Source organism: Pelobates fuscus, chromosome 4, assembly GCF_036172605.1.
Source record: "Pelobates fuscus isolate aPelFus1 chromosome 4, aPelFus1.pri, whole genome shotgun sequence".
Lineage (NCBI taxonomy): Eukaryota > Metazoa > Chordata > Amphibia > Anura > Pelobatidae > Pelobates > Pelobates fuscus.
In genome coordinates this window covers 262,844,390-262,860,865 of record NC_086320.1, presented here as the reverse complement: position 1 = coordinate 262,860,865, position 16,476 = coordinate 262,844,390, and the positions used below count along the sequence as shown (strand labels likewise).

At 38.2% G+C, this 16,476-nt stretch overlaps 1 protein-coding gene across 1 annotated transcript in view; it reads left to right on the top strand.

Annotated features, from left to right (window-relative positions):
* Positions 1–16,476, top strand: part of POU6F2 (POU class 6 homeobox 2) — a 385,749-nt gene that overhangs the window by 141,893 nt on the left and 227,380 nt on the right. The window contains exons 3-4 of the mRNA XM_063450641.1: positions 4,058–4,149; positions 14,457–14,685. Of these exons, the coding sequence (XP_063306711.1) occupies positions 4,058–4,149; positions 14,457–14,685 (321 nt within the window). The remainder of the gene's footprint in view (positions 1–4,057; positions 4,150–14,456; positions 14,686–16,476) is intronic.

The window sequence follows — 16,476 nt, the reverse complement described above, 5'->3', positions numbered from 1 at the left end:
TTGGATTTTTTCTCTTTGTTAAATGAGAATGATGGGTTTTAATAAATTTAACAGCACATATGCATGATTAACTGCACTTAGCTTTCATTGTTAAATATCCTTATGTAACCCTAAACTTGTGAATGTTATTGCATCCTACCGTGATATGCTATTTGAAATTTAACATCACGTTAAAAGGAAAACTATATCGATTTGATTTTTTTTATTTCTTTTTTTTAATGTTTTTATTACAATTTTTAATGAATACAATGAAATGAAACACAATCGCAGAAATGAATCGATTATTACAATACAATAGTTGATTTAAATTATGTTAACCTTTTTTCATCTCTACTTTATGTAGTATACTTTTCAGTGTCAGTATGTTTTGATGATTACTATACTTTGCTATATGTCAGAGAAGTCGAATGTATATGCTTTAAGTTTCTCAAAATGTACAGTGGGAACATCTCACTGCTCTAATGCTGTCGCGGAAAATAAAGGAGAATGGGACTGACTACTAGATCAAAAAATACACGAGACACATTTTTCAAAAGATACTCGCAGAGTCCCCACAGTGCTAAAGGTGATGAGTGTTGCCTGGCATCTGTCGCAGCTACAGATCAAGTAGCTGTACCTTGTGTAAGAAGGTTTTAAAAGATAGAACTTGTACTTTGGCTTACTTACACAGAATAATGCTATTGTGTGCTGAGAGTTCAAAAAGAATATAAGGAACAATGCAGTATAGACAATATGATCATTAGTGCCTACAAGAAATATAGCAATGTGGATTTTTCCAGTTGACTGATTTTTGACTGTTTGTCGGGAATTAGTCAGGGAATAGAACATATGAAACCAAAAGAACAGACATGGAAAAATATGTGAGTTTGTGAATTTTTTCTCTTTGCTGCCAATTTGACCAAAATGTTGTAATTCTCGGGAAAACTGGCAAGGAGGGCAATTGCCCCTCTGGTGACTAGCACAGAGGGATTTATCGATGCAGGCTCACAGTTCCAGTATTTATTTCACTAAAACTGCCATTGAGTCAAAATTTTTATTAGCAGAGTAGTACAGGAGTGAGTGAACAAGGAGAAATTATCCAGGGCAGCGGTTCCCAAACTGTGTGCTATGTTCTCCTCTTGCGAGCTCGGAGCGTTGCCGCGGTTACCATGGCAACGCTCTGAATCTCGCGAGAGTGAACTCTAGCCTCAGGAGCTGCTTGAGTTCACTCTCACAACTAGGACCGCCAGGGCTTCTTCACCAGACCATCAGGGATTAGTACTGTCCCCCCTCCCAAGCAAAGGTAAGCAGGGAGGGGGGATATGAAAATATATATATTTTATTTAATACAAAAATAAAAGTATAGATTTATTAATCTGCCCTCCCCCCATACACATACATTGCCCCTCCATACACACACACTGCCCCCATACACACATACTACCCCATAAACAAACATTTAATGCCCCTCTATACACACACTCTGCCCCATATACATACATTGCCCCTCCATACACACAGTGTACCCCTCACACACTGCCCTCCATACACACATACTGCCCCCCATATACACACTATGCCCCATACACATACCTTTCTCCCCCCCCCCCATACACACACAGTGTACCCCTCACAAACACTGCCCCCCCATAGACACACAGTGTACCCCTCACACACACTGCCCCTCATACACACACTGGCCACCATACACACACACTGCCCCCCATACATACACTGCGCCCCATACACATGCATTGTCCCTCCATACAGATACACTGTACCCCTCATACACACTGCACCCCATACACACATGGTCCACCATACATGCATACTGCCCCCATATACATACATTGCCTCTCCGTACACACACACTGCCCCTCCATACACACACAGTGGCCCCCATACACACACACTGCCCCCCCCCCACACACACACACTGTACCCCTCACACACACTGCACCCGTCTCACACGCACACACACTACATCCTACACACACACACAGTGCTGTGGTGGTTATTGTGCCTGGATTGTTTTTTTTTTTTAAACAATCTACCTGTGCCCCTCCCCAGATAAGGTTCTGTATCCGCCCCTGACTGGAAAACATTTCTGCAGAACAGGAGCCCAGTATATGCAGCAGCGATAAATACAACCTAGAAATGTTTTTAATTATTGAAGGAGTGTAAATAATCAGGCAGTGACAAGTGGTTCCAGTTTCTGTTAGACTGAGTATGGGTGTACATGAGGATTTTTTTTATGTTGTTGTTGTTGTTGTTACACTATCAACTTTCAGTTGACATAGTGCAGACATCTTTGATGCTTTCAACACTAGACACGGCTTGCAATGGTTGTTAACACAATAGAAAGCCATAGTATAAAAGCCGTAGTACTGGTTCACAGATACAGATACCATGTTTGTATACCCTCTACACTTTATAGACTCAGGTCCAGTCACAACTGCATTCACTGTGATCTCTATTATTATCACTTCCGTTTATATAGCACCAACATATTCTCCAGCGCTGTACAATAATAGAATGGAGATATCTGACGACAAGTAATTGACATGCAAAGTAATATTGACAGAGACAAGAGGTGAAGAAGGCTCTGCTGATAGAAGCTTGCAGTCTGTGAGGAAGTACTAAGGAAACACAGGAGAAATAAGAGCATGTCAGAGAGGAGGAGGGAATGATGAAGGGATTGATTTACATAGAAGGGGAGATTAAGTGAGGAAACATGGTGTATTGAAGAACTGAAGAGTGGAAGTGGGAGAGAGTGGGAGAGAGTGAGCTGGGCTATGGAGGCAAGGCAACTAAGAAGGGTAAATGTAATAAGAGATGAGTCACCCAGGAAGATGGCAAACTTCCTAAAGACTTCTTAAAAGGCTGCAGACTTGAGAAGAGTCTGAAGGCATGGGTTTGGGAATTCTATAGGAATGGGGAAGCCCTCACTAAATCCTGAAGATGAGAGTTAGCAATGTAGGGGCGAGCAGATGGCAGAGTAAAGGTATCGATAAGGGGTGTATTTGTTATGTAAAGAGGAAATAAAGTGGGGACTGGAATTATTGAGGGCTTTGTAGGTTCATTGAAACATTTTGAATTGGATTCTAATGGTCACAGAAAGTCAATGTAATGATTGGAGGGCTGAGGCACGGGAGCAGTGGTAATAGAAACGCCATTTTATTGCTTTATGTTTATAATCATATCCAGGAAAGCAAATATGTACTTTAAATATAACGTTTTTAAACATGCATGCTAAATTACCCATTTTGCCTTTATCTTCACAATTGTATTATGTAGAAATATGAATTGTAGAGCAAAGTTTAGGAATGAAGCAATTACATGGGAAGTAGTAGAAATACTCAGGATATGTCTCAGAATGTGTAGAAATACTCTGAATGTGTCTGCTGAATTCTCAGTTTTTTTGTCTTGTGTCATACACCCTTCACATTTCTATTATATTAATGAAGCATGTCTTTTATACATGTCACTTGTAATTATCTCAGCAATAAAATCTTGGCATACGATAAGGTATTGTATGTTTAGACACCTTATTTGTCACTATCACAAAAGAAAGGTGGCTTTAGGGTCAGGTATATTGAGGAAATAACGTACATCATTTACTTATTCAACCAAATCATTTATCTAGGAAGCAGTTAGGAACAGATGGTATTATACCGTATCTGAAAAAAAGTCCCATGCTATTGATGCTAATTTATTTGTTTCATGTTGAGGAATTACGCTAGTTGTTGTTCATCAGAGCGTGAAAGGAAATTATGGTACCCAGTCACGCTGGGAAGTCATGTATGTAAATTGATGTATAATGCGACCTAGATTAGTCTTGCTGATGATAGCTTCAGTTTCTCTGCTGTCAGATCCTTGTATCTCCTTGAATGAGCCAGCTGGTCTGAATGAATGTTAGCATAATTTATGCAGCTGATAAGTGATTTGAGCTCTCGGGTTATTGATAAACCATTTAAGCATATCATTTTCAGCCTGATGTTCTGTGACATCACAAGTGAAATGTAATGTGCTGATCTCTAGTCCAGATAATAAGGCAGAGATTCTCTTTGCTTTCCAGGGGCCAGAGGCAACTCCGTGCCAGCCGATTCAGGCACAAACGATCTACATCAACCAAGCCAGACTCATCCGGGATTCTCAGTGGGGCCTCAGGTAGGTGAAATGCATTTATATATTCATTACAATTTTTTATATATATTAATAAGGATATTGATACAAGCTATAAAACATTATTTATAATGTATTGTTTTTAATCTAGCAAATAATACTGTGTGTATGGCAGCATGCTTTCAGTCTTTTACTGAAATGCAATGGAACGTGAACTGCTCAAAAAATAATTAAGATCCAAGTTTACAAGTACTTATAGATAGACAGACAGACAGACAGACAGATAGATAGATATTTAATTTAGATCCATATATATATTTGTGTCATATTTATATTTAGATGAAATGGAGGTAAATGGATTAGACAGATAGATAGATAGATAGATAAGATATGATAAGATAAGATAAGCTACAAAGAAAAGAACGAAAGACAACACAATACAAAAACTAATTGATGTGTTTAACCCTTTCATTAGTAAGTGTGTACCACATTGTGTTTAATGTGCCAACACTGTAAAGGGAATATTCTACTTGTAAAACTGATTACATTAATGACTTGCCTTGTTAAAAGTCTGGCATCAAATGGTGTGGTTCAAGGCTCTTATCATTGATCTCAGTTATTGTTATGGGATCTTCTTTTATTTGTGAACACAAAAGGAAACTTTTTTTTTTTTAATGATTTCTTGAATTCTTCTTATTTTTGCTTAAAAACATCTAGCAGTATACCATGCCATTAACGTGGATGATATCAAACCCCTAAACACTTACTGTGTGTGGCTCTGTCCTGATAACATAACCAGAACTTGTGTTCCAAGCCTGTAAAATGTCATTATTGTCCAATACTGAATTAAACTTTCAGAAAGAAGTAGCAAAAGCAGAATGAATGTTAAATTAATATTAAAAGTTAAAATAAAATCTATCTTGCTGGAACGTTTTCATTTTAGATTTAATGTTTATAGCAAATCTCTTTAGATCTATACAAATTTAAGTACCTTAAACAGTAGAAGGCACTGTCTTCACTAATGTTGCAATTAACAACTCAAATACCCAACTTTAAAGGACCTTACAGGAATGCATCAGGGTTATTCTCTAAACTCAGAACTGTACCGAAATCACAACTTGTGACTATATCTGTGCTGGAGAATTTTTTCAGATCATCTATTTTTTTACAAAAATTTTAACATTTTCAGATTTTCATTTTATATAATTGGGAGTTGAGTGAATAGCCTGAATGTTGTATACCATTATTAAAACTATGTCCTGGGATAATTTGTAATTAGCTGCAGTCTTGAACTTGGGTGCAAATTTGTTTAAAAAAAACAAACAAACTATATTTATGGAAAGTTTTGAAGTAAATCTAAGATAAATACTATATTTTAAGCAATTCTCATCTAGGGTTATTCATACAGTGAGAAATGTTTTGGTCTCAAATTTGAAATTCACGTTAAATTGACTTTGAATTTCCAACATTCTCACTTTAGTGAATAATCCTGTAAGTTGCACATTTTTATACTGGTCTGTTGTTTTGGTGATTTCTGTTTTTTTAACAAAAGCGGATACTTTCGTTACGCAATTTGTTTCGTTCCGAATGGATATACAGATGAATTTATTGCAATTCGGACATTCGGATGCTTACAAAGTTTGAAATGCCGAATTTCCAAATTGACAAAGTGCCGTATTTCTGAAGTGCTGAACACAACCGAATTGCCGAATTTCCAAAGTGCCGAAGAGCTTCGGATTTCAGAAAAGTGGCAAAACAGGAAAGGATGACAGGAATCTTGACCAATAAGCTAATTCCTGAGTTTGTTTTCCTGACACTATACTCAGGGACGTATTTGCTGCAAGGCAAACAAGGCATTTGCCTTGGGCACCAGTTTTGAGGGGGCGGCAAAAAACGCCACCCCCAAATGCCCAGGCAAATACCTTGTTAGCCTAGCGGCATTCGGCTAACTAAAAATCCAGGCAGGCGGGCGGCACTGGCGAGGGAGCACTGATTTGTGAGCTCTCTGCTCAGCTCCCTTGCGCGCCACAGAGTGATGCCGGGAGCCAGAATATGACGTCATATTCCAGCATCACTCTGCGGCGCAAGAGAGAGCTGAGCAGAGACAGCTCACTAATCAGCGCTCCCTTGCCAGTGCCGCCCGCCCGCCTGGATTTTTAGTTAGCCGTCCAAGTGTCTGGGTGCCTGCCTGCCTCCCTCCCTTCAAGAAGGCCCACTAGTCCCCAGGTAAAGAAAATCCACCCAGCACTCCCAAAGGTAGGGAGGCTGGGTGGATTTAAACTAAAATAGAAAAAGTAATTGGTTAATGTTTTGGGAAGGTAGGGGTGGAGGTGAGGGGGGGGGGGCTGTCAGTGTGTGTATGACTGAGTGATTGTGTGCGTCTGGCTGTTAGTGTGTGTATGTCTGAGTGATTGTGTGTGTCTGGCAGTCAGTGTGTGTATGTCAGTGTGTATGTCTATCTGTCAGTGTGTGTATATGTCAATGTGTATGTCTTGCTGTCAGTGTGTATGTATGTCAGTGTGTATATGAGTGACTGTGTGTGTATATCTGTCAGTGTGTATCTGAGTGATTGTGTTTGTATGTCTGTCAGTGTGTCTGCCACTGTGTGGCTGTCTGTCAGTGAGTGAGAGTTTGTGTGTGTGTCTGTCAGTGAATATGTGTTTGTTTCTGAGTGATTGTGTCTGTGAGGGAGCCTGTGTGTCTGAGTGATTGTGTGTGTGTGTGTGTGTGTGTCTGTCTGTTAGTGAGTGTCTGTCAGTGAATATGTGTGTGTGTGTGTGTGTGTGTGTCTGAGTGATTGTGTATGCCTGTCAGTGTCTGTGTCTGCGTCATTGTGTGTGTATGTCAGTGATTGTGTGTATGTCAGTGAGTTAGTGATTGTTTGTGTCAAATCAGTGTGTATGTCAGTGTATCTGAGAGTGTGTCTGTCAGTCAAAGTGTGTGTTAGTTGTTTAACAGGAAAAGGTGTGGCAATGACAGAAAGGGGTGGGGCAAATGTAAATTAGGGGGTGCCCGAGTGTCGTCATGCCTAGAGCAGCACAGATATTAAATACATCAATGACTATAGTGATCCTTTAAGACCTAAACTGCAAAAAAATTAGCAGTCAGACTGCAGAGGCACAAGCTTTACATCAAACCTGCTTCATTAAGCTAAAGGTGTTTTTGTGACTTGTGTCCCTTTAAAGAAAGTGAAATTAGCCTAAAGAAGAGGAGAGGACCCTTTACAGTAAGAATAATACAGATTTGTAATTATCTGCTTACAGATGTTGTTTTTGTGACAAAATAAGATATTCAGTGCTATAATAGGGAATACATATTTTATTAACAACTTGTTTATATAAGGAGAAATCTGATTGCCACCCTGCAATTAACAAGGATTTATATTTCCTTTTTGTTGCACAATTCAAAATCATTTCAAATTGAATTATTTGCCTTGATTTGGATCATGTAACTATTCCAGTGCAACTATGTAACTAATTGTTATGCATTTATTCATTGGAAATTATGTTTATTAGATAAGAGAGTATTGTAAAGTATTGATTTTATTTGTCAAATGTGTTTTGGCAGCTTAGATTTAGGGGTCAGTAAATCCAATTGGAAAGGATCACTTGATTCGACTTAAAATTAATTTGAATTTAGTTAACTGCACAATCGTTAAAGGGAATTCAAAATAGACATACTTACACTATTTTGGGTTCCAGTACTGGGGAGAACAGGTACAAATAGAGGCATTAAGTGTAAGTGCGTATAGTTCACAGTTGAGGGACAGGGACAAAAGAGTTTCCTGTGGTAGTGTCTTCACACCAGCTGATACTCCTGTAGGATAGGTTGCTAGTTTCAGCAATTCCTTACATTTGCAAGTCATTTGACCAGCACAATGTATAGTTTAAATTATTTGCTCATGAGACAGAACATATTTTAAAATTTTCTGTAAATGTAATTACATTTATTACTGTATAAATGTATTAGGACACTTATCTTCTGTTATTCAACCGTTGAGACTTTTAGCTTAAAGTTGCCTCCAGTTGTGATTTTAGCTCATCCCCAGGCATCATCCGGCTTCTGAATTTTCACATACAGGAAGCGCAGAGTGCACCTCTGATTGGTTGAGAGCAGTCAATTGATGCTTTCAGCCAATGAGTGACTCCCAACTCACAAAACCGGCCTGAGAGACGTACGCTTTTTTCCAAGCCAGTTTTGTGAATGGGTAGTTACCGATTGGCTGAGAGCGTCAACTGACCACTCTCAGCCAATCAGATGCAATACTGCCAGGCGGCAATCCGCGCTTCCTGTAAGTGAAATTTTAGAAGCTGCCTGGGATGAAGTGGACATTGCCTCTTGAGGCAACTTAGAGCTTAAACTGTTTGAGAATTGTATTTGAAGATTGTATTTGATTCGTCCAAATTAAACAGCTCCATGAGTCCATATAAATGTATCATGGAACAAACAAAACTGGCAATGGATGAGCTAGAACGAAGAAAAAGATGATTTTGGGGAAGCATATTACCAGCTTTTTTTGTCATGATTGTCTGCTCAATAAAATGAGCTGTATCTTATGTTTAACCAAGAGGTGGAAAAAAGATGATGGATGGAAAAAAAGACGATTGATGATTATGGGACAAGTGCTAAATGTTAATTTTATTCACAGATCAAGTTAGATTTGGCTATAAGAGGGGTAAAAGAGGAGGTGCAATAAAAAAAATCTATATATTTTAGCAGGATTCTTCTAGGCCAGCAGTCTACTTCAAAAGCTGAAGTCAAAGTGCCTGGAAGAATCCTGCTAAAATATCATTGAAGATAAAATGCATTTTTTATTTTCTTGTTAGAGACAGACAAAGAGACATATGATTTGATTTGCAGTTGCACTTTTGTTGTGTCAGTGTTGATTTGTTATTTCAGTGCCACTGCTTTATGCATTGCAAGTTGCAATACAATTGCACCGAGAGGGGCAGGTATTTTTTTAGCTCTTAGAAAAAAAAATCATTTTTTCTGAGTGTGCTGCCGCAGCAATAGTGTATTACCACTTGTGTTCCATCAAGGAGAGGAAGGCAGAGTACAACATCATTGAAGAATCAGTTTTAAAAGTCTTTTTTTTTCTTTACCTGTGTGCTGTTCAAGCAAGTGTGCTGTGTGCAATGTAGTGTTTAACCCCTTAAGAACCAAACTTCTGGAATAAAAGGGAATCATGACATGTCACACAAAGTCAACACAATAATGTGACCGAAGTAGTAAGCCCACCAAGCAGCAACCCATTTTTCAACACAAACAAATCTAATTTGGCCTAAATAATGCACACAGTACACAATCATATTCCCATTTCTATTAAAAATTCAAATAAAAAACATAATCAATGGTACGTTCTAATCCAAAGAAATTCAGGGAGGTGAGGGTCCATATTCCCCAATCCACCATCAGCAGTAGTGCCATGACTTTTCAGCATCTAAACACGTATTCCTCAGTGATGAGGACTTCTCACACCACTGCTGCCACCACCACAAGAAGTAGCACTGCTATAAGCACTGCTATAAGTTGTAGTATTTAGCCTCAGTATAGTCTATTACGTCCAATTCATCACTAAGGAGGCAAATGTTTTCTTCTTTTATGATGCCATTGGGAACACAAAGTCTGAAGCAGCAGAAGAATCTGTAGCTGCTGCTGCAGTCAGCTAGGTCCACAAATAGTGGCAGTCAAGCTACTAGTCATGTAGCAGGAGCTCTAAACAAGCAGTAAAGCTGCGGTCTCCTTTAAGAAGTAAGGGGGTAGCAGCAGCATGTCTGTAAGTATGCAGAGCTTCCCCAAACTCAGTACCTTTAGCAGCAAAAGGACTAGTACAACTAGCACCACCACTAAGACTTGAGCTAGTCCACCTATTTCTAGTCACCACCTAATATGCAGCTGCTCCTTTCCTGGGCCTCCTTTTCCCTCTGTTGTTCACTTCTCACTTGATCTGTGTATAAAATCAACATTAAGTGGTTGTCCCCTAGCCGTCAATCATCTGCTTTTTCCACCTCTTGACTGGACAAGATACAGCCCACATCATTGGTTTGTTTGTTTGTTTGTTTGTTTTTCACACTGAAGGATGTCACTCTACCACTACAGACCCGATATGTGGAAAAGCTTTGTTGTTCTTATAGTGGACTGGGTGAGTCGGTCATCAAATAGCCACTCACTTTTTCCTTTAACTTTTTTTCAAATCCCCTCTTTTGTAATTAAAATTACTCCTGCTGCAAAAAAATATAGATATAATGTTATAATTATGACATCTCCCAACTGGCATTACAAAAATTCCATTAAACTGGGTAATATTGTAGCCATTTTGCATTGCAGCACACTTAGAGGCAAATTCATTTGCAATGTTGGTTCTTCCGAAACTGCTTTCTCAAAAATTATCTCATGTGTCCGAAACGAAATACTACATGGTTGAACCTCAGTTTGCCCAAGCCAATTTCTGCAGAAATCTGCATTTGTTGTATGAAAAAAAGAGGACACACTCTTCACACATAAAGCACTTCAACAAGGGGCCAGTTAGTAGTTTGGTGTCCCTTTAACAACAAATGTGTTGTATTAACGTGGCACTGTCACAAATTATGTAATTGGAGGTGTTATCTCTACCTTATATCTTTATTTACTAAAGTGAAAATTCAAAGTAAATTCTAAGTGATTTCACGTTTCAGGTCAAAATAGCGGAACTGGAAAAGTGCTCAAAGTCAGCTATTCAGTCAGCTACTCAATAACGTCAGCAATTTCAGTTTGGCCTTAAATTTGAAATTCTCATTGAAACCACTTTGAATTTTGACTTTAGTAAATAACCTTGTTAGTATTACAGAGAACTTGGGTCTAATAAGATGATGCCAAGACCTGAGGCTTTTCAGGGATCCCACTCGGGGTCAGGGCTCCAGCCGCTGTGTGCCCCCCTCCCATGCAATACCCCTGCAAGACAGACTCCTGTGCCCTGTTGGCCAAACCAATGGTAAAGTTGTAATTACCTGCTTAATTTGGTATAACCTCATTTTCAAATTAAAGGCAACATTCTCCACACATACTTCCTCTAAAATCAAGTCTTTGTTAAAGTTAACAAGAAATAATATGAAGAGAGCTTCAGAGTAAAGACTTGTGAAATTGACAAATGCTCTCGCTATTCAGGTTAATCTCAGTATGCACTTGACAATGGAATTTTTGGAAACTACCGCAGCTCAGTGCCAAAAACTAAAATGTGGTGTGACCCTCTTGTAGTAACAAACGGTTACTCACACTACAGGTTGTATTGGTTGTGTGTATTTGTGTACATGATTATTCTTTGTGTGGGTTGGAGCACATAAGCAATAAAAAGGTAACATTAATTTCCAATCCTGGAAATAGAGGATGCAAATTCAGGTTTAATAAATATATGTATGTGTCCATCAAATTTAGCCTTTTCTACAATTGTATGTTAATCGCACAAAATTGTCTTTTGTACCACGGAGTAATATGTATGTAATTTCTTGTAATTACTTGATGATATTTTCCCTATACATGAACATAGATCCTTAATGCAGTAAAATGACTGAAATTGCCGAAATAAGAAAACGTTTTCAATGCACGTTATCATACGCTTTGTTAGTTCTGTTACTTGGCTTGGCGATCTCCACGTGTAAGTGTCAGATATGAATAGAGAGGCAGAAGTGGAATGGAACAGCTGAAGTATATTAAGATATCCTCTGGGATTTTTGAAATCATATTGCTCTTGGCAATCATTAAATTTGTATTATTAGTAGCTGTTGAGATAGGTTTCAGCAAAGTCAAAGATGTTTGCATTAGACAAATGTGTGTTGCAGAAACACTCAACAGAGTCCCACATTAGAAAGTTCTTTATTCGAGTTCTGCAGTTAATAAGTAAATCAGGTTAAATTCTTCTACACAACACAGAGTGCAATACATTTAGGGACACAGTGCTAAATCGTGGTGTTTAGCTTTCATTTAAATCCAGTTACTACTAATGATGGTGTTTACCCTATCACTGATGTTCTGCTCAGACTCCCCTTAGTCTAACATATTCTTATTAGCTCAGCCCTCACTGGTCTTTGCATTGAGCTTGCATTTTGTATAGTGATGAATTGAATGCACAGAAAAGGAGACCCTTGAAACAAGGGGATCCTGAGAAGCAGCTCTGGACACAGAAAAGGCACTTGAATGGCATTCAAGTGCCTTTTCTGTGTCCAGAACTGCTTCTCAGGATCCCCTTGTTTCAATGGTCTCCTTTTCTGTGTATCTTTTCTGGGTTACCCCCTACTCTGCAGCTCTGAGGTAGGCCATTTATAGGACTATTTCCAATGCTTTGCATGTGTTTTTGTGAAGCTTTGTATCTACCCTATCAATTTTTCTCTGTATTTCATGAATTGAATGCAACAATCCCAATCCCTGACATTTCTTGATCCCAGTAAAATCGGGCCTGTAATGGGTTCTGCATGTTGGCATGAAAGTTCTTGTGAGGATGTTGTGAGGATTCGGTAACTTATTGTAGGCTAGGAATGATATCCGACTCTTTATTCTCCCTGAGTAGAAGATGCTAATAATCATAACCTCTACTATTTTGCATACCCGAGACTCTAAACGTTTGGTCTTTGAGGGTGAGCCAGAAGACATTAAATGCATTAGTCAATTTCATTTTTCCTGCCCTCTCGGCTAATTTTTACAGTATTTGCAAACTTAAATAATCCATTGAGGTATTACATCTGAATGTGTCTTTTATTACCCTGTGACGGTTCTGGCAAACACTCATGTCTAATGTCTCACTCATGTCTAATAATTCACCACTTGCTATGCTTTTAAAGCTAGTTATACCCTGATATCAAATTTGAATAAAATCTCATTAGATCAACATACATTCTTTTACACGTGAGTGTCTGGTACCCTTAGGGTAGTATACATTGAATAGTACATACAAAATACATGATATTCTAGCACATGCAATCTTGGCAAAGTCATGAAACTAGCTAAGAACTTGCTAGAAAGTCCAGATAAGCTCAAGTCTGCTGTCTTCTATCAGCAAGTAAAAAGTCCAACATGTGGAACTTGTATCTGACTAAACATAAATGTCACTTTAAACATAATTTTCTTTTAGTATAGAGCAGATATATGATATGCATTGTGAGTATATACGTCAAAGCACTATCACTTTCATTGTTTAGTTTTGACACTGTCATTTTTTGAATTGCGTTTATCACATTAATTATGTATGATATATTCAGTATGATATATATTCATAATGCTCTTACAACATATTGTTAAAATACACTTTAGCTTACTTAGCACTAACTCTATTTAATTTGTCTCCCATGTTGGAATTAGTGTAGGGCCCACTGATATTGGGGTACTGTGAAGTAGTGGTGCGCTTAAAGGACCACTCTAGGCACCCAGACGACTTCAGCTTAATGAAGTGGTCTGGGTGCCAGGTACCTCTAGGATTAACCCTTTTTTTTTATAAACATAGCAGTTTCAGAGAAACTGCTATGTTTATAATGAGGGTTAATCCAGCCTCCAAATCCTCTAGTGGCTGTCTCATTGACAGCCGCTAGAGGCGCTTGCGTGCTTCTCACTGTGAAAATCACAGTGAGAGCACGCAAGCGTCCATAGGAAAGCATTGTAAATGCTTTCCTATGCGACCAGCTGAATGCGAGCGCGGCTCCTGCCGCGCATGCGCATTCAGCCGATGACGTCGCGATCAAGATGGAGAGGAGGAGGAAAGCTCCCTGCCCGGCGCTGGAAAAAGAGGTAAGTTTAACCCCTTCCTCTCTCCAGAGCCCGGCGGGAGGGGGTCCCTGAGGGTGGGGGCACCCTCAGGGTACTCTAGTGCCAGGAAAACGAGTATGTTTTCCTGGCACTAGAGTGGTCCTTTAACACAATGTGGCCATATGGTGGAACTTAATCTCCATATTTGTTTGCTGAGATAGGTGATTTTAAGTATCATTATAAAATTTAAAACAGTATTTTTATGTGTGCGCTCTTCCTTAATCCGTATTACAAACATAAATGTCTGACTTGACATGAAGCCATGGAGGGTTTGTTCTCAAGTATTATATGTTGCATGGGCTACTTTGAAGCATCTATCAATATTCCTTACATATTTTTAGCTAAATATTACTCTATTTTTTATTAGGTTCAAGGCATTTCAATATTGTCCATGCAATAAAAATCCAATATTATGTTATGGTACAACCTGCACATATTTATATTAATCTTCTGCATAGAGTGACAAAGAAAACAAAAATAATGCAAAAGAAAGAAACAATGAATTTGTGTTTGTTTAATGCTGACACCTAAGTTGGTTAAATAACTGTAACAGATTTCATTTTAATTTATCTTTTATTTTTCAGCCACTCTTGGCAGCCCAACAACTGGCCTCGGCTGTAGCAGGAGTAATGCCGGGGGGTGCTCCTGCCCTCAACCAACCAATACTCATTCCATTTAATATGGCCGGACAGCTAGGAGGGCAACAGGGACTGGTCTTGACATTACCTACAGCCAATCTCACCAACATCCAAGGACTGGTTGCAGCTGCGGCAGCAGGAGGAATAATGACTTTGCCACTGCAAAATCTACAAGGTAATCTCACCTGTTTATTGATATAAACTGTCAAACATGTGAACTACTGAAATTCAGCCATTTTAATTACTGGAATTTCAATGTTCTTCGAGTACCACTCTAAAAATGTCTGGATATATTTACCCGAGGTTCTGAAACTGTATTCTAAGCCTGGATACTACAATACATAACCTAGTATGAAAATGATCCCTGTAGCTACATTTGATAATCCTTTTATGGCTCATAGTTTGTATGTCTGAGTGTTTATATGGGTTTACCTCCAGACATAAAAGAACTGAGTTAGGCAATGATAACATAAGATAGTTCTGACTGCTTGAGGTCAATTATTACTAACACTGCATTTGCTAAAGCAAAACACTTGTGCTGGGGTACAAACAAGGCAGTGTCTTCTAAATTAATATATATGTTTCAAATAAAGTGAAACATGGTGCTTTTGCTATATATAAATAAATGTATGCTACACTGCTAACAAAAACAGGATAATGCTAATCTTTGCTTATGGCTATATTCCAATAAATGACCCCTGCCATTAAGGGAGGCAATTGTTTCCTTTACCTGATTATCAATAAACTTGAGCTCATTCCCAAATATGCCAGGAATGCCTGCATAATCATTCTGAAGATATGTAGGTTGAATGCCATAGGGAATAGAATCGCATAATACGTTTATTCAGTAGAGATAAGCTAATTTTTATTTTATTTTGGTCAACAGTTCAAGTGTAATAAAAATTCAATTTACAGAGAAGGAGATTAAAAACTTCTAAAGTATGTTAACATTTGATTGCAAATTAACCCATTCTTTTTATGCAGGCTGTGTGAGTCACAGCCAGGGGAGGTGTGGCTAGGACTGCATAAACATAAAAAAAAGTTGGTTTAACTCCTAAATGGCAGAATATTGAGCAGGGAGACTGCGGTAGCACTATCAATCCATCAAAATGGCTTCATTATATATATTATATATGCATGGATAACATTCCCTAATAAAAATTATATATGGAAAAAAAATGGTTTCATTAAGCTAAAGCTGTTTTGATGCATATCGGGTCCCTTTAACCCCTTAAGGACCGGCCTGTTTTTGCGATGTTGTACGTTAAGGACCAGAGCGGTTTTAGCTGTAAGTGTCTGCTCTCTCATTTACGGTACCCACACAAATTATATATTGTTTTTTTCAGGACAAGAAGGGCTTTCTTTACATACGATTATTTGTATCATGTCATATATTTCACTTTAAAAAAAATAATAAAATATGGTGAAAAATGTAAAAAAAATATGTTTTGGGACTTTTACTTGAAAAATCTTTTAATTATCTACAAAAGCTAATGAAAAAAACTGCTAAATAGATTCAAAATTTTGTCCTGAGTTTAAAAACACCCAGTGTTTACATGCTTTTTTTTTGCAAGTTATAGGGCTATAAGTACAAGTAGGAAATTGCTCTTTCAATATATATATTTTATATATTTTATATAATTTATATAATTATATATATTTTTTACATTTATCAATAGTGACATTGTAACACTGTTATCTGTCATAAATCCCCGAATCACAACCCACATGTACATATTTTTTTTAAGTAGACAACCCAGGGTATTTAATATGGGGTATGGCCAGTCTTTTTTAGTAGCCACTTAGTCACAAACACTGGCCAAAGTTAGCATTTATATTTGTTTGTGTGTTAAAAATGCAAAAAAAGCTAACGTTGGCCAGTGTTTGTGACTAAGTGGCTACTAAAAAAGGCTGAACATACCTTGGGTTGTCTTCTTTTGCAAATGGTATGCCATCATGGGGGTAA